Here is a 23,604-nt window from a genome sequence, read left to right as displayed (position 1 = left end):
GTTGACATTGACGTTGTAGACAGAGACATGATGCCAAGACGGGTGAAGGGGCTAGGCCAGCCGAGCGGGTCCAACCCGGACTCCGTACCTAGCAGGCTAATCCCGTATTGGACTAGCGTCACCCCCGGCCGCCGAAACAGGGCTGGCTGTCTTGGTGTTGCCCTGTGGCAAAGGTGCCTGACCATGACGCTCTTCCCAGGAACAAGCAACAAAGCACCCCGACGCCTGGCCAACCCAGCCAACTCAGCCCAACACCACATCAAACATCAAACACCTTTGATTTTCCATCGCGAAGACCATCACCATCTCGGGGTTGTTGACCAGCAAAGGGTTTTGAACCGAACATCTACGAGGAATTCTGCGACGCTGCCATGTCCTAAATCCAGCCATCAATCCCACTTCGCAGACCTCCACTGCTGTGAACCAAACGCCATTGCGAAATCCCTCTCTCCTTGATCCCAAACCCGGCGATCCTGTTCCAACAATCATGTCAGAGTCGGAGCGGTCACCGCTGCTCTCCGCAGCTGTTGACGGCTCTGAAGCCCCCGAGCATCGCACCTCAACCTCCGAGTCCGCCCCCCTATTACAATCGTCCACTTCCCCCGGCTACGATGGCACAAGCGACCCAGCGACAGCTACCCATCATGATGAGCAACAAGATCGAGACGCCGGCCAGCCATCTGCCCATCCCGAAGCCCGGTCCAAGACGCGCTGGCCGTCCGTCATCGCCATGATTGTTCTCGCAAGCCTCAGCCTGGCCATCATCGTCCTCGCCTTCATCCTCCCTTCGGCCGTTGAGGAGTACGCCAAGCAGGCCGCCGTCGTCGAGCCGACCAACCTGTCGCTCGAGTCTCTCACCGCCAACGGTATCCGCGCGAGGATACGCGCCAATTACCGGCTCGATGCGCGCCGCGTCGAGAACGACCGCGTCCGCCAGCTGGGCAGGGCAGCCACCTGGCTGGTGGGGTCGGTGAGCACGGGGGAGATGAAAGTGAGGGTGTACCTCCCGGATTACGACAACCTGCTGCTCGGGACGGCGGGGCTTCCTCCGCTGCAGGTCAGCATTCGGGATGGGCCGGAGAATAATGTCATCGACTTTGTGGCCGAGCTGATCCCCGGCGATGCCGAGGGGATTCGCATGCTCGCTAACGAGTGGTTGGAGGGGAGGCTCGACACGGTCCGCCTTCGCGGGCAGGCCGATGTCCAGATCAAGGCGGGCATGATCCCCCTCGGGACGCACACCATTGTTGAGTCACTCACGTTTGAAGGTCAATCTCTCTACCGATCGTTTGCTTCGTTGTATTTTGGGGAGAAGACCCTCCAGTGAAGCGGCAACATGTTTTTTATTATTTGATATCTCATCTACAGCGCGGAATAAGAGCCCTTTACTGATAATTTCAATGTGCAGGCAACACCTTGCCTCATCTGCCCGAGTATAACATCACCAGGCTCAACTTCGCCGAGCAGCCTCTTCCCGGCGGAGGCAGCGCCATGGCAGCCGACGTTTCCATCACAGCGCACAACCAGTATCCTATCTCGTTTGACGTGCCCGAGCTCTCCTTCGACATCCTCATCCCCGGCTGCAGGCCCTCAGATGCGTCGATCCTGGTCGCCAGCGCCACCACCAACCCCGTCGCCGTCCGTCCCTCTGCAGACGTAATCGTCACCGCCCACGGAATCATCAGGGACCTGCCCGAGCAGGTCGTCCGCCTGTGTCCCGGTTCCGACTTGTCGCCCCTGGATATGCTCTTCCGAAAGTACCTCGACGGAGAGACCGCGACGGTTCTCGTGCGGGGACAGAAACACCCGGCGGGACCGGGGGGGACTCCGGAGTGGCTGAGCGAGATTTTGGCCAGCATCACTCTTCCCGTGCCGTTCCCCGGGCGCGGGTTTGATAACCTCATCCGGAACTTCACCTTGACGGATGTGCAGTTCACCATGCCTGATCCGTTTGCCGACCCGGACGACCCGGCGTCGAACCCGCGCGTGTCTGGCACCATCGTGGTGCTGGCGGGCCTGCCGGAGGAGATGAACTTCTCGCTGAACGTCACGGCCGTGCGCGCCGTGGCGGACGTGTTCTACCGCGGCGACAAGCTGGGAGAGTTGCATTTGGAGAAGTGGCAAAAGGCAAACTCGACGCAGTTTCCGGCTAAGGATGGGCAGGAGGCGACGCTTAAGATCCAGTCGACGATTCGCGACGCGCCGCTCAATGTGACGGATGGTGATGTCCTGGCGGATGTGGTCCAGGAGCTCTTGTTTGGTGGCCGCGAGGTGGTGTTGATGATCAAGGCGCTCGTGGATGTGAAGATCAAGACGGTGCTGGGAGAGCTGGTCGTCAAGGCGGTCCCTGCCGAGGGGAAAGTCCCGGTAAAACGTCCGTCTCCTTTCTGATTTCTTTTTGTCTTGATTCGTAGGTACCTGCCTCGGTCGGCCCTCATTGCCTTTCCGGCCAATATTTTCAATGCTGGGGATGGTTTATCCGCTGACATGCGTCCCTCCCTCCCTCCTCGCAGCGCTTGGTGAGGACCTCATCGGCTCGATCGCGCCTCGGGTAGAGCAGATCGAAATCACCGACACGAGCCCTTCGTCCCTGTCTCTTCGAGCGATCGTCACGCTGACCAACCCGACCTCCTACTCGGCTTACGTCCCGTATGTGAGTGTTCGTGTCGAAACGAATGGGACGACTATCGGCGAGGCCGCTGCGTATGACGTGCGCGCTGGTGCGTTTGATGAGGAGGTTGCGGTTGCAGCGCGCGCGACTTGGAACCCGTCCTTGCTGGGCGGGGACAAGGGGGTGGAGGTTGCTCGGGAGTGGCTGTCGGAGTATATTTCCGGGTATGAGAACATCACGGTGACGGTTCGGATGTATGAGGGGTCTTTTCCTGCGTTGCCGAAGCTGGGGAAGGCGTTGGGGCGGTTGGCGATCAAGATTCCCGCGCCGAGGCTCAAACTTCCCGGCGACCGCAGGCACCATCATGATGATAAGAATCCATCCTCTGGTGAGGGAGGAGGGGAAGGGTCGCGCTTCATCCGCGACGCGACCTTCCACGTGCTTTCCTCGACGGCGACTTTTACCCTCGCCTCCCCGCTGACGAGAAATACGGTATTTATCGACTGGGTCAACGCGACCGCGCTGTACAACCACACGGAGCCCATCGGGAAGATTGACTACGACATGCCGTTTGCCGCGCGCCCGGGGTTGTCGACGACGCCCCGCCTGCCGGTGGAGTGGTCGGTGGATTCGGTCGGATATGGAAAGTTGAGGGAAGCGTTGGGGGGCAGGATGAAGTTGGATGCGAGAGCTAGGGTCGGGGTCAGGATTGGGGAGTGGAGGGAGTGGGTGTGGTTTTGGGGCAGAGGGATTGGGGCGGGGGTGAGGTTGTGAGTGGGTTTCTTTGCTCTTTGCTTGTTATTTTTATGGTCGGTTTGGTCTTTGGTAGGGTTTCGACGTTTTCCTCTGGGTTGGGGTATGGAGGATAGGAGTTTGGTGGATGGTTTAGAGTAAGGGGATTATGGAGTTATGGTATACACAAGGATGGTATGGATGGGCTTGGAAGTGGTACGGGGGATGGATACATGAAGGATATGCGGTTTGGTGTTTCTTGTGGTTCCTGGTTCGAGTGGACTATAGAATACAGTGATCTGTTCTTGTTCACCCTAATTGTACTGACGATCTGTTTGGGTGTCCGGTTTGGCATTATTTTGAGACATACGGAGTACCTGGTACTCCTCGGACTGTGGTCATTTTCCCTTTCAGACTGTATCACGTAACAGGTCTCCCAACCACAATACCACATTCCACAACCTTCAAGGAGCTTGACTTGGTCGGAATTTGCAGTTCCCCCGGCTGAAGACTCGGCTTGTACTTAGAATGCTTGAATCGTTCAGAAACGCAAAGCAACATGGCGATTTGGGGTCATTATCTCTGTGCTCGTCTCTCTTACAAGGGAACGGGAAACCCTAACCCTGGACAATTTCACCCTGACGTGTCTGACAACAAAACCGTCAACATTGTTCCTTTGCCTGACCACCTCTGTAGGCTTACAAGCCTTCTGGGATATGACTACCCCGGATAGAGTTTATGTGGGTAATGAGTTGAAATAGCCTACAGAGGGATGTGGGAGTCAGTGTTCGTCTTAGTACCGACCACAGGCCAAGAAGTATGTCTCTTAGTTAGCGGTTGGTGGTTCTGCGCTGAGTGGCTCTAGAGAAGAGTGATATGTTCTTGTTTCGCTGTCGAGAGAGCTGTACATGGACAGTGTGTTTGGGAATATTGGTTGGATTATCATCTGCTAGCCAGACTTGCTCGGGATATTATAGGTACTTAGGTAAGTTGTCCGGTTAACTACATTGTAAGCATCAGGTTATGCATAAGATGTTATGCTATGCTGCCTCAGTTTGTGGTCCATCGCGATTCTTGCGCTTTACTTTCCCCCATACATAGCTTGCCAATAGTTTGGGGATAAACGTCAACGCCCCGAATACGCCTCCAGCTGCTGCCGCAGCACCCAGCGGACATATATCCGTCCCTATTAAACCCACGTTAGTCATGAAGAGTCGCAGCCGTGAAAAAGACAATGTATGGTACCTTGGTTCTGAGCCATGCGCGCGAAGACATAACCGCCAAGCGCGTCCAAGCCAATGTTGCCCAGGTAGAAAATAAGGGTGACCAAAATGCGACCCAGTGTGTTGTCCTCGTCGTCGGCGTAAACAGTTAGGAATGCTGTCGGAGAAGTTCAGCACGCAACAAAGATAGAACTGGACAACGTTTCGTATTGTCCCGCGGATGCGGATTCTCTTACCATCACGCATGGACAGGGCATCCATGAGAAGGGGAATGGCGGCCACGACTGCGGCAACCAGTAGCTCAGGCGGTGCTGGTGGAAACGGGAAGAGAAGGCCTCAGTCAGAAATGCTTCTTTTGCATTTAATTATTATAACATAGGTTCCACTTACTTTCCCCGAAGATAGTATTGCATACCTGCAAGGTGACGACAACAACGATGCCAAAGCCGGATCTCACGGCAACAAGGAGAATCGCAACGGCGATGCTGTGAATAAACACAGACCGTACAATGCAGACGAAAGCGATGATCCCAGACTTTGTGACGCCCGCCAACGCTCCGATTCCCATCGCTCGGTCCGTAAGCGGGAGCCCGCTTACATGGGCACCCGTAGCCACGGCGGCTGCCCCGGCTGCGGCATTGAAGCCCAGGTCTATGACGGAAAGGACCAAGGTGATCAAGGCTCGGGAAAGATGAAGGTCAGCGTCCCATAGATTAGGGTGAGTTTAGTAGTTAAGAAGAGGGAACCTTACTATATCTTAAAAACGGTTGTTTATCTTTGTCGGCCATGTGCTAATGCTATATCTGCTAGGAGAATGGAGACTCTTCTCGCAGGACATGAATGACATGGTTCAGCATGATTAGCAGCTTTTAAGTGTAAGGAGGTTGACACAGTCGAGGCGGAACTATCTGTACAAGTCCCTTCCTACCTCAAGATGTCATGCTTAATATCACACCATGATTACTTCAACCGCAGCCTTGCGCTGCCAGGCTGCTTGATAGGTCCCTTTTCTCATGTCGCATGTTCAGGTCAGGTCGTTTATCATGCCATGCGTTCACCTGACGCCAGCTTGTGCTAGGTAAGGCTGTGGCTGAAGCGGCGCCCTGACGGCCAGGTGACAGCCGCAATATGAGTGAACCACCTGTCTTGGGCCTGGCTGAACTAGTTCATTAATACAGTGGAAGACCGCAGCTCTATGCCATCTTGATTCTCTGTGAACTTCGCCTGCTCAATCCAAAATGCTGAGTTAATAGAGTTCAGCCCATGATGAATGCAACCAATGCTACTGTGTGTACTGGCATTGAACCCAACAACGATGTGAGTGGCTTAGGGGTAAGTCTTCATGGTATCATAACGTTGCATTAAACAGTTAGTGACTTCACAAGCAGATGCGGGCATCTCTCTACACTCTCTGCCTCGGAGGCCACATCCTCAACTTCATCATCAAAGTCCTCTCGACACGAGAAGCGTCAGCCAAGTTTGAGCAATCCTACAGGGACGCTTTAAGCGTTCAAGGCACAGCTTTGCTCTGTACTGCTTGGTATCAGTCAATACAAAACCGGCTCACCCTGTTCCACGCCGTTGTCATCTTTCACCTGCTTGGCCTACTCGGCGTCAACCTAGCTTCTCACATCTCATCCAAGGGCGCCAGCAAGTTCCAAGACTTTGTCAACAAACTCCTCGCCTACTTTGCCGCCTTCTTTTACATCGCCTTCAACATGTATGTCTGGATCCGTGATCCCGACTTCGGCAGTCAGCCCGAGTGTAACGAAACGGTCGTCTATGTTCTCTTCGGTCAGAGCGTCAAGGCCACCTACGACGCCTTTAGATATCTTATCCTAGGCAACACATGTCTGATTGCCGCTTTCACCCTGGCGTACTTTCTCGCAGAGCTTATCCTTTGCTGCTGCTGCCCTTGTTGGCGCTGGCTTGGCATGTCCCGTGCCAACCGCGCAAAGAGCCCTGTTAATAACGATGATGACAATCAACGCGAGCCTTTACCATACCTCGGAGACGATAACGCTGTTGCTGAGTTGGGTCCCGACCAGTGGGGTCGAGCAATCATGGTGGTGATGAGCTACACGGGATTTTCGATCTACGCTATTGTGTCTCTGGAACAAATCATCAGTCGGAACCAGGTCAGCGAAGAGGAGAATGAGTGGACGTTTGGCCAAATACTTGCCCTATTCCTTTTGCTTGGACCGGTTCTTGATTTGTGGATGCTATGGCGGAGGCTTGGAACAAGACTGAGAGAACTAATAATGCGGCTTATAGAGACGGGGGGACAGCTTCATATGATAATAGTGAATGACGGGGGCCTTGTATTGGATTAGTCATGAATATTAATACTAGTCCATTCTCCTTGTCAATTTTACCCCGTTTCCTCAAACATCATCTTTCCTCTTCGCCGCTCTCGCATCTATGCTAATCATGTCAACAACAATGCATCGCAACAGACATTCTCGGTCTCCCATTCAGAACACCATCTGCCTTCATCTTTCCAGACATTGGGTGTCAATAAGCCGTCACCACCCCCCCGAGACAGCTAGGTGTCTTTACTACTACCACCAAAACCTCTTCATCGTCGAGATATACGTAGTAGTAAGAGAATCTTGAAAGTCATTACACTGTAAATCCAGGCTATACGCGTGCCTAACGATATCCCTATTGACTATTCGAGTCATCAGGACCCGTTGATAGAACGGTATACTCGTGTCCGTTACCGTCACCTGGGCTTCAATAGAGACGAGAGAATCTCGGTCCAGTTCGCCGATGTCTTTGACGAATTGCTCGTCCTGCTGAGCCTCGGGAGGCACCGAGAGTTTGAAGACCTCGATGGCCAAACGCGGACCATGCTCTTTGATCTTCTCGACAAGATCTTCCAAAACCTTGTACCAAAGGCCCGGGATCTTGGCAAAGTCCTCGTTGCTGAGATAGAGCAACAACGTGAGCCGCGACATCGCGCGCGCCATGGCACGCGCGCGGTCATCGGGAGCCGTGGACGGCTCCAGGGGCGCATACTGGCCAGTGTACAGGTAGTTGACCAGGTCGTGGCCAATTTGGACCGGGTATGTTGTCATGTCGACGGCATCGATTTCAACCTCGTCGTCGCCGTTGTGGGTGGTAATCTTAGTCAGGGGAATGTCCGGCCAGCGCTGGTTCGCAAACCCGCGGTGGACTTTGAGGAGAACGTTGTCTCTCAGAGCGATATTGATGAAGTCATCCCGGTAAGGGCTGGGACACGACACACCCGGGTTAGCAAATGTTGTGTGTACGGGAGTTGAAAGAAGAGGTGGGGAACACTTACGTGTCGGGGTATGTGATCCCGTCAAGGTTAGTTGTCATGATGTTGATGGTTGGCTGTTCAAAGCCGTTTGGGCAGGCAAATTTGTGGTCAGGGGTATTAGCTGAAGCTGTAGGTTAGAATGTTGGCAGAGAGACCTGAGGTGAGGACGAGAGAGTAGGAGGAGACCAAGGTTTATACTTCACAGCTCCCAAGTTGTGGTGCTTGTGCCTATGTACCGATGTTTTATAGGTTCTTCCCCTCGTTCTTACGACCTCGGATCTCCTTCGCTGCATGCCAAGGCCGCTGTTCTGCAGTCGGGGATGGGTCGTCACAGCTGAAAACTGGAGCCACAGACTTGGCTCAATAAGCGGGCAATACTTCACTATCCAGCGAACTGATTATCCGTTTTCGGAAAGGATGAAGGTACAAAGTATACCTACCTGAACTTAAAGCATCCTGCGGGTTGAATGCCAGGAGATGTCATGAAGGGAGTTGCCAAGTGGACTTTTTGTGTCCTTCGAGAGGCTTTCAAGATGTCGAGATCGACGAGGTAAGAAGGCTTCTTTCAAGGCTCAGAGACGTGCTATAATAGGGCATAAGCGGACATGGGTCAGGTAACGGATCCCATTGGACTATCTCAAACGGTTCATGTATATATGCCTATATACCGGTGTCTGTATAAGCCTACAACCCCCCAAACAACAACCCCCCACCAACAACCCACGCCACAACAATCGCAACAACTCCTACAACACTCCCGTTCAACCCCGACACACCCCTGGCTCCAGCATTCACCTTACACACCTCCTCATCCAGCACCGGCACCCACGACGGATGTATCTGCCCGCACCCCAGACTCGTCAAGTGCTTCGACACGCTCGCGGCGGCGGTCTCGTCCATGGTCGCCAGGCACGGCGTGGCCATGACAGTCGTCGGAGACGAGGTCACCGTCGTGGTCGCGGTCGCGGTCGTAGGCTTGGCATTCCAGTAATCGTCTTCCCAAGCGTCCAGCCCGGGCGTGGCGTCGGGGATGACGGCGCATTGCGTGCGCGTGTTTGCGAGGAATAGACCGTTGTCTTCCTCCTTGGGAATCGGGAGGGTGTCGGTGATTTGGAAGGCGAAGCTGGTCCAGTTGGAGCAGGTGGAGGCTTGGGTGAGGGTGAAGTCCATCGGGTCTTGGGCTGAATTATCATCGGCAATGTTGAATTCGATGACGCCCCAGTGGGTGAAGGAGTCCCATTCCAGCGTGGAGCTGTCGCTATTGTTGGCCGTGGCGGAGGACCGTTTTGCCTCCCTGCAGCGTTTGGCCCGCACGGACCACGCGAATTCCCAACGCCCCGCGTACTCGGTGGTGTTGAGGCGCTGGGTGAAGGTGGAGAAGTGGAAGGGGTCAGGCTGCTGGTCGGGCGTGATGGATTGGTTGAAGTAGTCGTTGTAGATGCTGATGATTTCGCGGTCGAAGAAGTCGACGTGCACCGAGCCCTCTTGGACGGGCGCGCTGCCTTGGAGCTGCTTGATCTCCCATTCGAGGATCATGGGGACCGACGGGGCTGAGGCGTGGATGTTGTGGATGGCCCAGATCATGGGGAACATGCGCGACGGCGTGTAGGTTTCGTTGTGACGGGGAAAGGCGAGAGCGACGGTCACGGTCTGGGGGTATGTGAGGTTTGTCGGGACGCCGGCGGCTTGAGCGGTGGTGGATAACCCCAGGCCCAGAAGGGCGGCAAGGAGGTGTTTGGGGTACATGATAGGTTTGAGTGAAAGGAGTGACAGTGAACGAGCGAACGGTGGTTGGAATAAACCACCGGAGGATTAGGGGTAAAGGAGCGGATAGGTAGTTGGAAATGGAGGAAGAGCAACCGTTTCCAGGAGACGCGATGCAGAGTCCTCCGTACATATGTACATGCATATCAAACTCAGCTCCATCATTCGGTTTCGCAAAGGGCATATTCAGACCCTCATGGTCAGCGCTAGTATTCACGTCTGCCTGGATCTGCCTCTCGGGCCGATCTCGCGTTTATGTTGCATGTACGGATAAGGCCGCTAACTCCGCGACAAGGGTCCTGGCCTCAATTTCAAATGTCGACAGCCGTTTTTATGAGCAGATGGACAGTACAAGGGCATGATGAATCAGCATTCTTTGCCCATCGAGTTGTGGAGCTACTTCGTCAAGTCAGTGATGGGATTTGGTAGGTGTCTGAGATGTGAGATGCAGCGCGATAGTCAGGTGTGGAGGGTTCAGGGGCTGGCTTATGTAACTTGGCCGAGGTATAGCAGCCGAAGTCCCATGTTGCACAAGTACCCGACATCTGATCGACGGCGTGGCTTGATTTAAGCTTCTCCAGTGCGGAATTAGGCCGGCAAAGTAAATCATCCTCCACATATGTACATACAATAGTCGCTAGGCATCAACATATCAGGGGTATCATCCATCCTCTCTCTCTCTTCTGATCATCTCATCACCTTATCATCACCAACCAGGCCAAACCCACATATCCACCCATATCCACATCTTCCTTGCCTACAACGCCGCAAACACAGTCCACCCACAACCATCCATGCCACGCTCCATGCCGCAACGCCCGCCATCCCCAATCCGCCCCGAGCCATCAAACCAGCTCCGGCCGCCTCAGAGGAAGTGGAACACCCCTTGTCCGCATTCAGGAGCCTTTCCTCGTTGGACCTGTAAGCAAAACTTACGATACTCGCCTCAATTCTTGACACAGCCGCCGCATCCATAGTACCGACACAAGGGGTGGTGAATGGGACGGTAATCGGAGTTTGGAGAGTAGAAAAGGGAAGGTCCCCACGCACTCTGTCCTCTCTTGGCTTAGGCATGAAGGGGCAGATTCTGAGCAAGTCGCCGTCCTCGTATTTGGGCAGCACCCCAGTAATAGTCCAGGCCACGCCGGGCCAGTCGGCACACGTCTCTGCTTGGGTAGCGGTGTAATCTCTTGGGTCGCGCGCCGTGGTACTATCGGACGAGCACGGGTCGACGATGGTGAACTCGATCGGCTGGATGGGATGGTCTGCGAGGAGTTCGACGACGGACGAGGGTGCCGTGCCGTTTGGTTCCTCGCACCAATAAAGGGAGGTGTACGCCTCGAAGGTCCAGTGGCCGATCATGTCCCGTCTAAACTCCTGGTACCGGGCGAAGTGGAACGTTTTGGGCTTCTCTTCGGCGGGGATGGAGTCGTTCCCAAGACCAGAGGTTGAGGCGTGCAAGAGAAAAACCGAAGGTGGCAGGGATGGGATTGCCATCACTGCGCTGAGCCGCCTACCCGATTGCAGGATTATCGCCCCTAGGGAAGGCAGTGGGATTATCCAAGGCAAATGACGGGGAAGAGTGGCGAGTAGATATATTTTTCGTTACGAGGGAAAACGACAGAGAGCGAGAAGGTCTGCGGTAATTATGTGATGTTCATCTGGGGGTATGTTTTGTTCAGAGAAAGGGGGGAGCATTGCTATCTCCTCGGGTGGTACTATATATCCTCATACTCAGGAGAGCAGACAGCAAGCGCCGTATGGAGGTCATAATGGGACTGACTTTGTTAAACGTGGGTGAGATAGGTTGTTGAGGGAATACAAGAGCGTGTCAAGATATGTAGTGTATAGTAAGGTGACTAGAGGAGTCAAGGACAGCGGGCTTGGAGGCAATGCGCCACACCTAGATATATCCGGGCACTCTTGTATGAATAGTGAGTGTAACCGTAATGGCGAGCGTCGTGCATTATCGAACCTTATACACACAGAAGCACTCCGCCTCGCTCTCAGCCTTGCTGCCTGACGTTGGGTTGGGTGGTGACATTGGGGGCCATGCAGGGACTATGTGCATCGGCAAGCTCAAAGGACTCGGAGGAGGGCGCCGATTCTGTTATTCTCAAAGCTGCAAGGCTGTGAGAAGTATCCAGGTATATCATTAAAATCGTTGTTCTTGTGACGCGCCAGAGGCGCTATATAAGGTGCACTGACTATGGCAACACTAACGGATTCGTTTTTGCTGTCTCAGTTCTGCACCCGGGTATCATCCATCATTAACCGCATAATTAAACCTCTTAGGTATCCAACTGTACATATTATACTTCCTTCTTCCTACGTTAGAGCCCTCTACCACGACGCAAGCATCAACCCCCCAGCAATCATCCACGCCAAACTCCACGCCGCAACGCCCGCCATGCCCATACCGCCCGAATCGGCCGGTCCAGTGGGGGCTGTGTTCCCTGAATCGAACGGAGCAGCAGGGTCCGCGTTACTCGACTCTACCGGACCAGTAGGGACTGCCTTAAAAAGAGTAGAACACACATCGTCAGGCAACGGATTCTCGGTATTCTGGGTATTCACCTCGCAACCCAAGGTGCTCAAAACCGCCTGGACGCTCGACACGGCCGTCGCATCCATGGTAATAAGACAGGGGTTGAAAGGAATGGTGGACGTGGGTTGGCCCGTTGCCGTCGTCGACGTCTCGGTGCTGTTATCATATGGCTTGTCCCAGTCCCAATTGACGTAGTAACGCTCGCTCGGCTCCGGCATCACGGGGCAGTAATTGACAAGTATGTTCCCATAGTAAACTGGCATCACGCCGATGATCTCCCAGGCCACGCCCGGCCAGTTGGCGCACGTATCGGCCTGGGTGGCGGCGAAGTCCGTCGGGTCGCGGGCGTCGGTGGTACTGCTATCTACGTCTTGGTCGATGATGGTGAATTCGACTGGCCGCATACGCTGTGACCTGAAAAGCTCCGCGGCGGGGGTGGATACGTTCCAGTTCGATTCGGTAATGTTGACCTCGCACGAATAAGCCCCCGCGAGCCAGTAGAAGGTCCAGTGACCAGCCATTTCCCGGGTAAATTTGCTTGTATAGGTGCCATAGTAGTAGGTCTTAGGGTTCAGGTCGGCGGGGGCGGGTTCATCTGACCCATTCTGTCGGATAGGGTAGTGCCAGTACCAGTAGTTGAGGCTTTCGAAAGAGACACCAAAGGGGAGATCTTTAGCATCGGGATCGTCGCCACTTCGCCGAGCTGTCCAGCCGACGCTCAGATCAGCGTTCTTGGGGACGGCGGAAGGATTGTCGACAGCAAAGATCAGAGGGAACATTGGCGAGGCGATGTATGTTTCGTTGCGAGGGAAGACGAGAGACACCGAGATGGTCTGAGGGTATGTCACGTTCGGAAGCGGGGCAGTATAATCGGTGCTCTGGGCGGTGCTATACAGGCCCAGGCTCAAAAGAGCCGACAGCAAACGTCGTATGGAGGTCATGATTGTGGCTTACGCTGTCAAACGAGCCGGTCTAGGGATGGGTTCTTCGTTGAGTGTTCAACGGGTGAGTTTGGTTCTTGAGGATGACAACCTGGAATACAACACGGGGGTAAAGAGAGATACTTGAGTTACATATACCCGCAAGAAAAGGTGAATGGACCCAGGTGACAGGGGCTTGAACAACAACAGGCCAGAGTCGGATATGTTTGACGGTGATAGCGAAGCTCGTGCATTAGAATGCTTTAATGCAGAAATGGTCCGCCTCGCTCTCGGCCTTGCTGTGCCTCTGTGCCTTGCGACTTCTATGAGTATTCACGAGTAACAATGAAGTGTCAGGATCCCAAGAGGACGAGCGTTACATCACAGTGCTTGGAAGGTAACATTTGGGGGCCAAGCAGGGATTCCTTATCAAAGCGAAGCGTTGCGCTTCGCTTCACTGACTGGAGCTTCAAATAGTTATCGCCTGACTTTGGTCTTTCTCGTGGTGGCTGTGGTGTTGTGTGACTTGCAATCTTTGTGGTCTCGGGCAGAGGCGGGCTCATGTGGCTGGAATGTGGCGCCGCAGGCAAAGCAGGGGTTCAGGTGGCGCAGCCCTTGGTAGAAAACATGGCTTGAAGCCCTCGAAATCGAATTCCACATTTGCCGATTGAATGAGAGTGAAGAAGGTGGAGGAAGCGTTGAGGATGGGTGAGAATCTGAGAGTCAGAGGGTTGAATGTGAGAAGGTTGAAACTTGTGAGGACGGGAGGGTTGAAGGCAGGAGGAGAAAGGATCGGAAGTTGAGAGGGTGGAAGCGCTTCGCTTCGCTTACTGAGGCGTCGTAGTCAAGTATATCATTGAGCCAAGGGATACGGAGGAAGCTCTGGGAGTGTTCGAGTTTATTTCTATCCAAGGGTATCATCCATTCATACCATAAAATAATGCTCATATCCAAGATTACGCAACACACCACCACCAAACCCACCTCAGAAAGTAATAACGTTGACTCTCCAGCCGTTGGATATCATGCTTCCTCCTCCGCTAATAACCCCCTACCTACAACACCGCAAACAACACCCCCCCAACCACCATCCACGCCACACTCCACACCGCAACGCCTGCTACTAGGCCCATCCCGCCCCAAAGCACCGGACCAGCGGCAGCCGAATTGGTATAAGCGGGACATGCATCTTCCGGCACCAATGCATCACTCCATTGATTCCAGCAAGCCCATTGAGTCAAAGATGCCTCGATGCTCGACACAGCCGTCGAGTCCATGGTACGAAGACAAGGGGTGAATGGGATGGTGGTGTGGGGCGTGGTCGTGGTCGTGGTCTCGGCCATGTCCGTGTCTGTGGCCGTCGGCTGGCTTGTTGTTGTTGTTGTTGTTGTTGTTGTTGGGAACCAGGGTACCGCCCACCCTTTCTCCCTCGGCTCGGGCATGATCGGCCAGTAGTGGTAAAACCTGTCCTCAAGGTAGAGGGGCTTCAAGCCGGTGATGCTCCACGACACGCCAGGCCAGTCGGCACATGTGTCGGCCTGGGTGGTGAGGTAGTCCCTCGGGTCGAGTGCTTCGGTGGTGTTGTCCACGTATTGGTCGATGAGAGTAAACTCAATCGGACCCAGACGGTGCTCCCTGAGCACTCCAAATTCCTCCGACGTAGTTTCCTCCTCATTCAGTTCGGTAGCGTTCTCGCACGTCCAAACCTGGACATGCGCCTCGAAGGTCCAATGGCCGGCCATTTCCCGGGTGAATTTGCTCGTATAACTAGCAGCATAGAAGACGTGGGGGCTCGATTCGGCGGGGGTAGGGGTACGGTGATAGGGGTCATTGTAGTCATGCCAAAAATAAGAATTGACAAATAAATGACCGCCAATATAGGTAGGGTTTTCGGGATCGCCGCCACTTCTCTGAGCCGCCCACGGGATTTCCAGACCGGCGTCTATAGGGAAGGCGATAGGGTTATCAACAACGAAAATCACGGGGAACATTGGCGAGACGATATATGTTTCGTTGCGAGGGAAGACGAGGGAGATTGAGATGGTCTGGGGGTATGTAATATTCAGAGGAGCATTGTCGTCTCCTTGGACGGTGCCGTATAGCCCCATGCCCAGGAGGGCAGCCAGAAAGCGCCGCATGACCGCCATAATGCCCCTAAGTTGTTTAAGGCGGGCCAGATGCTCCGGAAGTCGCCGAGGGAATCAAGAAGCGTACGAAGTAGAGATGTGTACTCAGCAAGGAAGAGGACCTAATCAAAGACAGCGAGCCAGGGCGCAGGTGCGCCACACTTATGGCAGGGAGATATACTCGGGCAGTCTTGTAACTGTGGCCATGGCAGCGAGCCTCGTACATTATCACACCGGATGTTCATTCAGAAATAGTCCGCCTTGCTCTCGGCCGTGCTGCCTGACGTTCCTCACTGTGGCTTGTTGCCTTTAGCGAACACCGCTGAATTGTCAGAATAAGAGGACGGGTGCTGCGGAGCGTTACATCACAGGGCTTGGGGGGTGACATTTGGGGGCCATGTCCATGCAAGGATCATGTGCACCGTCAAAGCCCGGGGACGCGGAGAAGGGCGCCGATCACGGTTCTCTGTTATTATCAAAGCGATGAAGACGATGAAGTGAAGGGTTGTTGTCCAAGTCTACAGGGGTATCATTCATTACCACAGCCTCATATACATACCTATCCAACTCGAAAACCCACAACCGCCAAACCCAAGATACTGGTGTTTAACCACCCATCCATCTCCAGGCGCCGGGTATCATAATTGGATACTTCAACCTCCGCGAACCACCCATCTACTAATTACAGCGCAAACATCAACGCTCCGCCGATCACCCACGCCAAACTCACAACCACAACACCAACCATGCTCAGCCCACCACCCACAACTCCCGGACTAGCAGCCGCAGCATTGTCGGTAGGGATAGAGGTAGCAGAGTAACACACCTCGGCCGGAAGGCTAGAAGTCTCGTAAGCACAGACCATCCTCGTCAACGTGGAGCTGATACTCTCGGCGGCCGACGCGTCCATAGTGACAAGGCACGGGGATTCAAGGACAGGGTTCGTAGTAGCGGCATGAGACAGGCCTGACGTCGCGGTCGCGATCGTTATCGTCGGCGTCGTCGTTGTCGTTGTTGTGGTGCTCGTTATCCCGCTGCCGTACAAGGTCGACCACAGGACGGGATCGTGCGGGATGGTGTCATCCAACTCGTCCGCGTCGCTCGGCATCGGGATGACGGGAAAGTGGTGAACGGGAGACTCGCCGTGACGGATCACGCGGGTGATGTCGAAGGAGATGCCCGGCCAGGAAGGGCAGGTGTCGGATTGGGTGGAGGTGAAGTCCATGGGGTCGCGCGCCGTGGAGGAGGAGGAGGAGGAGGAAGACGGGTCGACGATGGTGAACTCGACAACCTCTCCGGAGTACTCCATGGCAGGGACGTCGATCACGTCATGGGTGCTGTTGGAGTCGTAGCGACGCGTGATGAACGCCCAGGAGAAGCGCCAGTGGCCGGTCATGTTTCCGTTGAAGCTGACTTTGCTGACGTAGTCGGCGTAGTAGTAGATGTTGGGCCATTGGTCGACGGGGATAGCGTCGTTTTTATATGTTGAGAAGAAGCCTGGGCCGGTGTCCCCGGAATATACAACCCTGGCATCGGTCTTGGGATTGCCCTCTGGACGCCAAAGTTGCCAGCTAAGGGTCGGGGCGTTGACGGTTGTCGCTATGGCAGGGGCATTATGAATGGCCCAAATCGCGGGGAATATGGCACCTGTGGTGTATGTTTCATTGCGAGGGAAGACGAGAGATATCGTCACGGTTTGGGGGTATGTGATGTTCGCAGAAACAGCATCGACCTGGGTAGTGCCGTACACCAAGAAGCCCAGAAAGGCGGCCAAACGGCCTTGTTGTCGAGAGTGCATGGCGGGCTGTGTATTGAGGAATGTCTCGCTGAGTGAGACGCAGAGGAGATGGGCCAGGTCTTCTAGGGAATTGAACCGCATATAACTACCTGACTATTTCCTGGTAGGTTCAACATCCCGACGGCGATGCCAAGTAAGGAGCCGAGCCTGTTGCCTGACTACAGAGTTGTACTATTGTGGTAGGTTCCACACAACTCAGGCCAAATAAAATGAGCCCTGCCGCTCAATATCCAGGGGGTTGGGGCGTCTGATGTAACGGCAGAGGCTGGCCCGGGAAGGCGACTCCGTACCGGCTAATATGCCATGCCATCGGGGTAGCGACGCATCATGCGGCGCCTCGAGAGATGGCTGCGCGCACGGCGATATGGCTGAGCTGGGGGAGAAAACGAACCAGTCAAGGATCTCATGGTGGTCAAGACGATGTTTTTTTGGTAAGTCACTATTGGTGTCCAATGGATGTGGCAGAACGAAACAGATCTGTTGCGGAGCAGCCATTGCCATTGGCATGGCGGACTGGGTGGATGCGACGGGACCTAGTTAGCGACAAAAATAGCGTTCGAGAGCGGGAAGCGGCCTGGAGAGAGGGAGTGTGCTCTGGGATTGTGATGTGATTGCAAGTTGGGGTCTGGCTGGGTTGGATTTTCATAAGCATGGATTTTGGAGGATGTTGGTACATACGGCCATACCCACAAGAAAGCACGGGATCCCGTCCGCTCTCCCCTAGTTAAGCTTGTGAGGGCCCGAGTAGTAGTTGGGTCGGTGACGACCAGCGAATGCCGGGTGCTGTATGTTTTGTTTTTATATACATTTTTATCCCACCTACCACCAGATGCTCTTTTAAATTCTCAACAACAACCAAAACTCAACTTCACATCCCAGACATCGTGAAACTTGAGTGGTGATTGAGGGGTTTAAGGGTTAGGGTTTGCAGAACTGCCAAGATTGCAATGCCAAGCCTACCCCTTGCTCAGTCAGCAGACCCCCACGTCATCGCAGCCGAAGCTGTCTTTTGGTGCTGCAAGCTCCAGGTAGTCTTTCTTGCTCGAACATCTGACGCGATCGGAGCACGTGTACGAAGTACTTGTACTTCTGTATGAGGGAAACGGAACAGGTGACACCACGGAAAAGCCAACATTCTCACCATTGCGTCTATGTAGTAGCGAACGGTTCCAGCCTCGAGTTATCCGTACAATACCCTTGCTCCGACCGAGGAGGCACGTCAAGCATCTGCACCTCCAAGTGAACATCCATTACGTTTGAGAAACGCTCAGTCTTCACCTCGCATCTCGCAACCTCCAATTCAACTCGGCCCCGAGTCTCGACCTTACAAACACACACACTTGACAGCCCAGACGGAGCCTATCCCTGCTTGAACATGCTCTCTTTATTATAACACCCCGCACCGCCCAACAGTCTATAACCCAGGACACCACAGGATGCGCGTCGTCCTGCCCGGCAAGCCCGAGTCGCGCCTCCGCGCCGTGGCCACGGGCCGGTGGGCGGGCACCCGGATAACTGTGAGCGGCCTCCCATTCCCCCTTCTTTCTGTCCACTTCCTCCGCTAACTCTCTCTTTTACTGTCCACAGGCATACATCACCGGCAGCGCCCTCGCCATCCTCTCCGCTCCCAACACCGTCCTCCAAACCATCTACGACGACTCCGACCCATCCCATCTCCACGCCGTCGCCCTGGACGAAGCCACCGGCAAGATCGCCGTCGCCACGCGCAAGGTCGTCAGGATATACCGCCCCGTCGGCGCGGGGCAGGAGGTGGGCGATTTGCAGTGGGCTTTGCAGGCCAGTTTCGCCGTCGGGAATGGCGGGTGCGGTCGTAGTTCCAGCACCGCCGGTGGTGGTGGGCAAGATGGGAAGCGGAAAGAAGAGAAAGAGGAGGAGGAGGATGGCCTGGCGGCGCCGGCGGTCTGTCTCTCCTGGGGCGCCTCGGAGGAACTTCTCGTCGCGCACACCAGCCTCGAGCTCTTCCAGACCACGACCGCCACCGTCGGCGACGCCCCCGAATGCTCGTGGCATAAGCGCCTGCCGTCGCCGGCGAGGTTGGCCGAGCTGTCGTACGACTCGGCTTACATCGCCTCCGCCGGGGCGTGTGATAGGTTGGTCAAGGTTTGGAGGAGGTTGAGCTATGGCGCCGGGGAGGTGAGGTTCGATTTCATGTACCTCCGCCATCCGGCGCCTGTGACGGGGCTGTGTTGGCGCCGGCCGAGACATGTCGGGCAGACGGTGGAGAATGTCTTGTATACGTTTTGCCTGGACGGGGTGTTGCGGATCTGGGCTGGGGATGGGGGGAGGAGTCGCCAGCAGTTGAGGTTGTGGGGGCAGTTGAAGCTGAGGGAGGCGATCCCCAATGCGCCGGCGTTGGAAGGGGAGAGGCCCAGGAGGTGGGCGTTTATTTTGCATGGAGGGGATTTTGCCGCCGCTGCTGAGACGGCGGTGCAGGAGGGCGCGAAGAGTAAGGAGGAAATGGAGGCGTTGGATCATTTGATCGGCGTCGCGAGTTTGGGGCCGGAGATTTGCGTCGTGCTGGACGGGAGAGGGAACATGGCGGCCTGGGCCATCGAGAATGTCGGAGCCAAGACGAAACGGCCGAATATATTCAACGTGGCGCTCGCGACGTCGCCGGAGCTGGATTTCCTCAGGGGATTGGGAGGTGCCGAGGTGCCGCATGTCGAGATCTACAGCTACGCCCAGCCCGGGGATCACCTGCATATCCTGATGCACTTCTTTGACGGCAGGATTGAGGTCTACAAAACCAACGTCGCCGCCTTTTTTGATCGGAGCCCCAAGCGGCGGAGGTTGACCCAGACGGCGGTTTGGACCGGCCACTCGGCGCCGATACGCAAGATTGTGCGCAACTACAGCGGCCGCGCCATCGTCTCGCGCACCGAGCACGGCGAGGGCGCCATCTGGAAGCACGAGCTCGACGCCCGGAGAACCGGACTGTCCCGCCAGGCCGTCATCCCTGAGCAGGGGCACATTCACAGGATGTGTCTCCTCCGCCGCGGCCGCTTCGCCGTGTTCCTGCGCCACGAGACCGTGGCCTTGTGGGATTGCCGAGGAACCGTGCCGAGGACATTGGCCGAGATCCCGTACGACGTGCCCGGCAAGCCGCTCTGTCTTTTGGTGCTCCCCCGCATCAACGTGGACGACTACACCACGGCGCACCTCGCCACCATCACGTCCGAGAAGCAGGGCATCGTGTGGGAGGTGAAATTCCCCTTCTACTCCCGCGGCCGGGGCACGCCGGCCGTGCCCAACGGCGATCGTTACGACCACAACCAACAACCATCGGTGCGCGAGTTTGTGCGCTTCACCCTCGAGGATGCCGGGGACCTGGCTTATGTGTTACCTGTCGACCCGGCCGGCACGACGCCGCACGTGTCCGGGTTCCTGGACGTGTTTGCCCGCGACGTAGCCATCTCGTACACGCACTCGGGCCGGGTCGAGTTCTGGACCGCGCGGGTCGGGCACGGTGGCGGCGACCGCGTCGAGTGGCTATCGACGTGCTCCATGGAGACGGCCGTCGCGAACCCGGCGCTGGTGAGCGGGAGCACGAGCAAGAAGGCGGCGCTCGTCAATGCCGACCGCTCGGCGCTGACGATTTGGGACATCCGCGGCGCCAGGCTCGAGTATGCCCAGGAGTTTGACAACGGGCATACCATTCGCGATTTGGACTGGACGTCGACGCCGGATATGCAGTCCATTCTGGCCGTCGGGTTCCCTCATCGTGTTCTGCTGCTCAGCCAGATGCGGTTCGATTACCTCAACCAGGGCCCCGCGTGGGCGCCCATCCGGGAGGTTTCAATCCGGGATTTCACGCCGCATCCCATCGGGGACTCGGTCTGGCTCGGCGACGGCCACCTGGTCATCGGCGCCGGGCACCAGCTATTCGTCATGGACCGCCAGTTCGACGCCGCCAGCTCGCTGGTCACCAGCCTCCGCCTGCCGCAGAAACGGCCGGGAGAAAAACACTGGGATTTGTTTGACGTCGTCCAGCGCCTCAACGGCCCCCTGCCCGTTTTTCATCCTCAGTTCTTGAGCCAGTGCATCCTCGCCGGCAAGACGCTGCTGGTCCACGCCATCCTCATGGCCCTGCACAAGGCGCTGCGCTTCTGGGTCGAGGGCGACCGCCTGGACGATTACCTGGGCCTGCCGATCGAGGATTTTTACGAGGTGGACCACTCCGCAAAGACGTCCATCCACAAGGACCCGGGCCAGTACCTGGAGCGGCGCGATCTGTACGACGAGCGGGGCGAGGCGGGCGCGTTCAGCGAGGAGGTGGCCGCCGACATTGCGGAACGGTTGACGCGCGTGGATATCGTCCAGCTCACGGGCCACGAGCAGATGCAGCTGGTGGACATTGTCGAGTGTGTCGGCTTGGTGGAGAAGCAGCGGCGCGCGCTGGACGAGAACGGCGCGCGGTTCATGCTGTTTTACCGGCAGTTTGCGCTGCGAAAGGGGCGCGTCGCGAGCGCGAGCGGGCCCGCGAACAGCAGCGGCGGCCACCATCACCAGCACCACCAGCAGCTAGTCGGGTGGCGCGAGATCAACTGGGCGTACCACTCGACGAGCCAGGACGTGCTGGTGGATTTTGTCTCGCGGCAGTGCCACGGCAAGATGTTGTGGGAGAACGCGCGGGAAAGTGGTGTTTTCATGTGGCTGGCGGACAACGCGGCGGTGAGGGCGCAGTTTGAAGTGATTGCGCGCAACGAGTACACCAAGAACGAGCAAAAGAATCCGATCGATTGCAGCTTGTTTTACCTGGCGCTGCGCAAGAAGACGGTGCTGCAGGGCCTGTGGAGGATGGCGACCTGGCACCGCGAGCAGGCGGCGACGCAGCGGTTTTTGGCCAACAACTTTGAGGACCCCAGGTGGCGGACGGCGGCGCTCAAGAATGCGTACGCGTTGATGAGCAAGAGGCGGTTTGGTGAGTTTTCCTCTCCTTACCTTTTCCTCTTCCCCTCCCTCTTCCTTGATGAATATATGCTTACAAAGTCTTTCTTTAGAGTACGCGGCCGCCTTCTTCCTGCTGGCCGACCACCTCCACGACGCCGTCAACGTCTGCCTCAACCAGCTCAAAGACCTGCAGCTGGCCATCGCCATCGCGCGCGTCTACGAGGGCGACAACGGGCCGGTGCTGCGCCGACTGCTCGAGGAGGAGGTGCTCAGCATCGCGGCGCAGGAGGGGAACCGCTGGCTGGCGTCGTGGGCGTTTTGGATGCTGCATAGGAGGGATATGGCCGTGAGGGCTTTGATTGTGAGTTTTTTCCCTCCTCTTTACCTTCCACTCGCATACCATATTGTATGAAGTTACTAACTGGCACTACCTGCTGTCCAGACACCCGTCTACACACTGCTCGAAACGCCCGGCTCGCCGGACCTCAAATCCCGCCTCTTCCTCACCGATGACCCGGCGCTCGTGGTCCTGTACGGCCAGCTCCGGCAAAAAACCCTGCAGACCCTCCGCGGCGCGGCGCGCGTCACGCCCAAGGTCGAGTGGGAGTTTGTGCTCCACAACGCGCGCTTGTACGATCGCATGGGTTGCGACTTGTTGGGGCTGGATCTGGTGCGGAATTGGGAGTTTTTCAGGCCGCCTTTGCCGTCATCCACTGCTGCTGCTGCTGCTGCTGTTGGCGTGGGAGCAGCAGCGACGGGTCTGGGAGCAGCGGAGATTAACCCGGCGAGGTTGCTCAGGAGGAGAGCGTCGCTTGTGGTGGCGGACCTGCCGGTCGGGACGACGATGCAGGAGTTGAGGGGGCAGTTGGAGCAGGAGGAGGAGAGGCAGAAGCAGAAGCAGCAGCAACAGCAGGGTGTGCCGGCCGGGATTATGAAGACGGGTGTGGGAGCACCAGCGCCGCCGCCGCCTCCGGCGGTGTTTGAGGAGCCGGATGCGAATGCTTTGTTGGATAGTTTTGGGTTTTGAGGGGGGTTTTGTATGTATGAATAGGTATTGTGTTTTGGTATGGGGATCGGAGGGATATGGAATGTGGTGGTTGGGGGCGTTGGGCGGGTAGGGTATTGTGATCAACTTCAGTTTATAGGGGCCATGGGATAGGGTTACTCATGTGATGATGGCTTCTAGTCGTAAGAGCGAGGTTCAGGGGGTAGGAATGCTTTGGACTGAGGTGCGTTGCATTTGGGTTGAGGTCGAGGGGATTCAAGAGCATTTCTAGTTCTGCCGGAGGGTTGGGGTTGGGAGAGATGCGGTGGTTCAATGAATCAATCCATCATCATCACATCATGATGCATTTACGGAGTAATTACACAGTATGGCCGCTCACAACGGGATCCTATGAGTACTGCTACCCCAATAGGTAGTGTAAGAAAGATGTTGTCCATCTTTGGTGTTGCGGAGTTGCCTTTTTCGGCTAGACTAGACCGTCTTCGCCCAGCGTGATGGGGTGCCTGTCCCAGCGTGTCAATCAGTGGCGTTTGGGGCCGGGAGTATGGGTCCAGTGACGCGGCAGTGCAGCGCGATGGCGTGCGAGTTGGGGCTGCTTTGCTTCTTACAACATCAACTTCCAACCTAAACTCCGGATTATTCATCCGACAAGACGTCCGCAAACCCCGATGTAGTCGAT

General features: G+C 56.0%; 10 protein-coding genes across 10 annotated transcripts; 3 read left to right on the top strand and 7 right to left on the bottom strand.

Annotated features, from left to right (window-relative positions):
* Nucleotides 1-487: 487 nt before the first annotated feature.
* On the top strand, nt 488-3,385 carry VTJ04DRAFT_9158 (uncharacterized protein; the record flags this gene model as incomplete). The annotated part of the gene is made up of 3 exons (XM_069367674.1): nt 488-1,268; nt 1,409-2,374; nt 2,514-3,385. The coding sequence occupies 3 exons, from the start codon at nt 488-490 to the stop codon at nt 3,383-3,385; spliced, it is 2,619 nt and encodes an 872-aa protein (XP_069215979.1).
* Nucleotides 3,386-4,383: 998 nt separating this feature from the next.
* Nucleotides 4,384-5,354, bottom strand: VTJ04DRAFT_9157 (uncharacterized protein; the record flags this gene model as incomplete). The annotated part of the gene is made up of 5 exons (XM_069367673.1): nt 4,384-4,529; nt 4,589-4,723; nt 4,803-4,877; nt 4,957-5,217; nt 5,318-5,354. The coding sequence occupies 5 exons, from the start codon at nt 5,352-5,354 to the stop codon at nt 4,384-4,386; spliced, it is 654 nt and encodes a 217-aa protein (XP_069215978.1).
* A 600-nt stretch (nt 5,355-5,954) lies between these two features.
* On the top strand, nt 5,955-6,864 carry VTJ04DRAFT_9156 (uncharacterized protein; the record flags this gene model as incomplete). Its single annotated transcript, XM_069367672.1, has 2 exons — nt 5,955-6,704; nt 6,841-6,864. 2 exons carry the CDS (start codon nt 5,955-5,957, stop codon nt 6,862-6,864), a joined length of 774 nt encoding a protein of 257 aa, XP_069215977.1.
* A 263-nt stretch (nt 6,865-7,127) lies between these two features.
* VTJ04DRAFT_9155 (uncharacterized protein) lies at nt 7,128-7,911 on the bottom strand (the record flags this gene model as incomplete). Its single annotated transcript, XM_069367671.1, has 2 exons — nt 7,128-7,800; nt 7,874-7,911. The coding sequence occupies 2 exons, from the start codon at nt 7,909-7,911 to the stop codon at nt 7,128-7,130; spliced, it is 711 nt and encodes a 236-aa protein (XP_069215976.1).
* Nucleotides 7,912-8,536: 625 nt separating this feature from the next.
* Nucleotides 8,537-9,598, bottom strand: VTJ04DRAFT_9154 (uncharacterized protein; the record flags this gene model as incomplete). Its single annotated transcript, XM_069367670.1, has 1 exon — nt 8,537-9,598. One exon carries the CDS (start codon nt 9,596-9,598, stop codon nt 8,537-8,539), a length of 1,062 nt encoding a protein of 353 aa, XP_069215975.1.
* Nucleotides 9,599-10,481: 883 nt separating this feature from the next.
* VTJ04DRAFT_9153 (uncharacterized protein) lies at nt 10,482-11,113 on the bottom strand (the record flags this gene model as incomplete). The annotated part of the gene is made up of 2 exons (XM_069367669.1): nt 10,482-10,535; nt 10,667-11,113. The coding sequence occupies 2 exons, from the start codon at nt 11,111-11,113 to the stop codon at nt 10,482-10,484; spliced, it is 501 nt and encodes a 166-aa protein (XP_069215974.1).
* An 846-nt stretch (nt 11,114-11,959) lies between these two features.
* On the bottom strand, nt 11,960-13,105 carry VTJ04DRAFT_9152 (uncharacterized protein; the record flags this gene model as incomplete). The annotated part of the gene is made up of 1 exon (XM_069367668.1): nt 11,960-13,105. The coding sequence occupies one exon, from the start codon at nt 13,103-13,105 to the stop codon at nt 11,960-11,962; it is 1,146 nt and encodes a 381-aa protein (XP_069215973.1).
* A 1,034-nt stretch (nt 13,106-14,139) lies between these two features.
* On the bottom strand, nt 14,140-15,231 carry VTJ04DRAFT_9151 (uncharacterized protein; the record flags this gene model as incomplete). Its single annotated transcript, XM_069367667.1, has 1 exon — nt 14,140-15,231. The coding sequence occupies one exon, from the start codon at nt 15,229-15,231 to the stop codon at nt 14,140-14,142; it is 1,092 nt and encodes a 363-aa protein (XP_069215972.1).
* Nucleotides 15,232-15,892: 661 nt separating this feature from the next.
* Nucleotides 15,893-17,008, bottom strand: VTJ04DRAFT_9150 (uncharacterized protein; the record flags this gene model as incomplete). The annotated part of the gene is made up of 1 exon (XM_069367666.1): nt 15,893-17,008. One exon carries the CDS (start codon nt 17,006-17,008, stop codon nt 15,893-15,895), a length of 1,116 nt encoding a protein of 371 aa, XP_069215971.1.
* A 1,436-nt stretch (nt 17,009-18,444) lies between these two features.
* On the top strand, nt 18,445-22,946 carry VTJ04DRAFT_9149 (uncharacterized protein; the record flags this gene model as incomplete). The annotated part of the gene is made up of 4 exons (XM_069367664.1): nt 18,445-18,525; nt 18,596-21,950; nt 22,030-22,280; nt 22,362-22,946. The coding sequence occupies 4 exons, from the start codon at nt 18,445-18,447 to the stop codon at nt 22,944-22,946; spliced, it is 4,272 nt and encodes a 1,423-aa protein (XP_069215970.1).
* Between the last annotated feature and the right edge of the window lie 658 nt (nt 22,947-23,604).

This window comes from Mycothermus thermophilus (genome assembly GCF_041956435.1).
Source record: "Mycothermus thermophilus strain CBS 625.91 unplaced genomic scaffold VTJ04scaffold_6, whole genome shotgun sequence".
Lineage (NCBI taxonomy): Eukaryota > Fungi > Ascomycota > Sordariomycetes > Sordariales > Chaetomiaceae > Mycothermus > Mycothermus thermophilus.
This window is presented reverse-complemented; position numbering and strand designations above follow the sequence as displayed.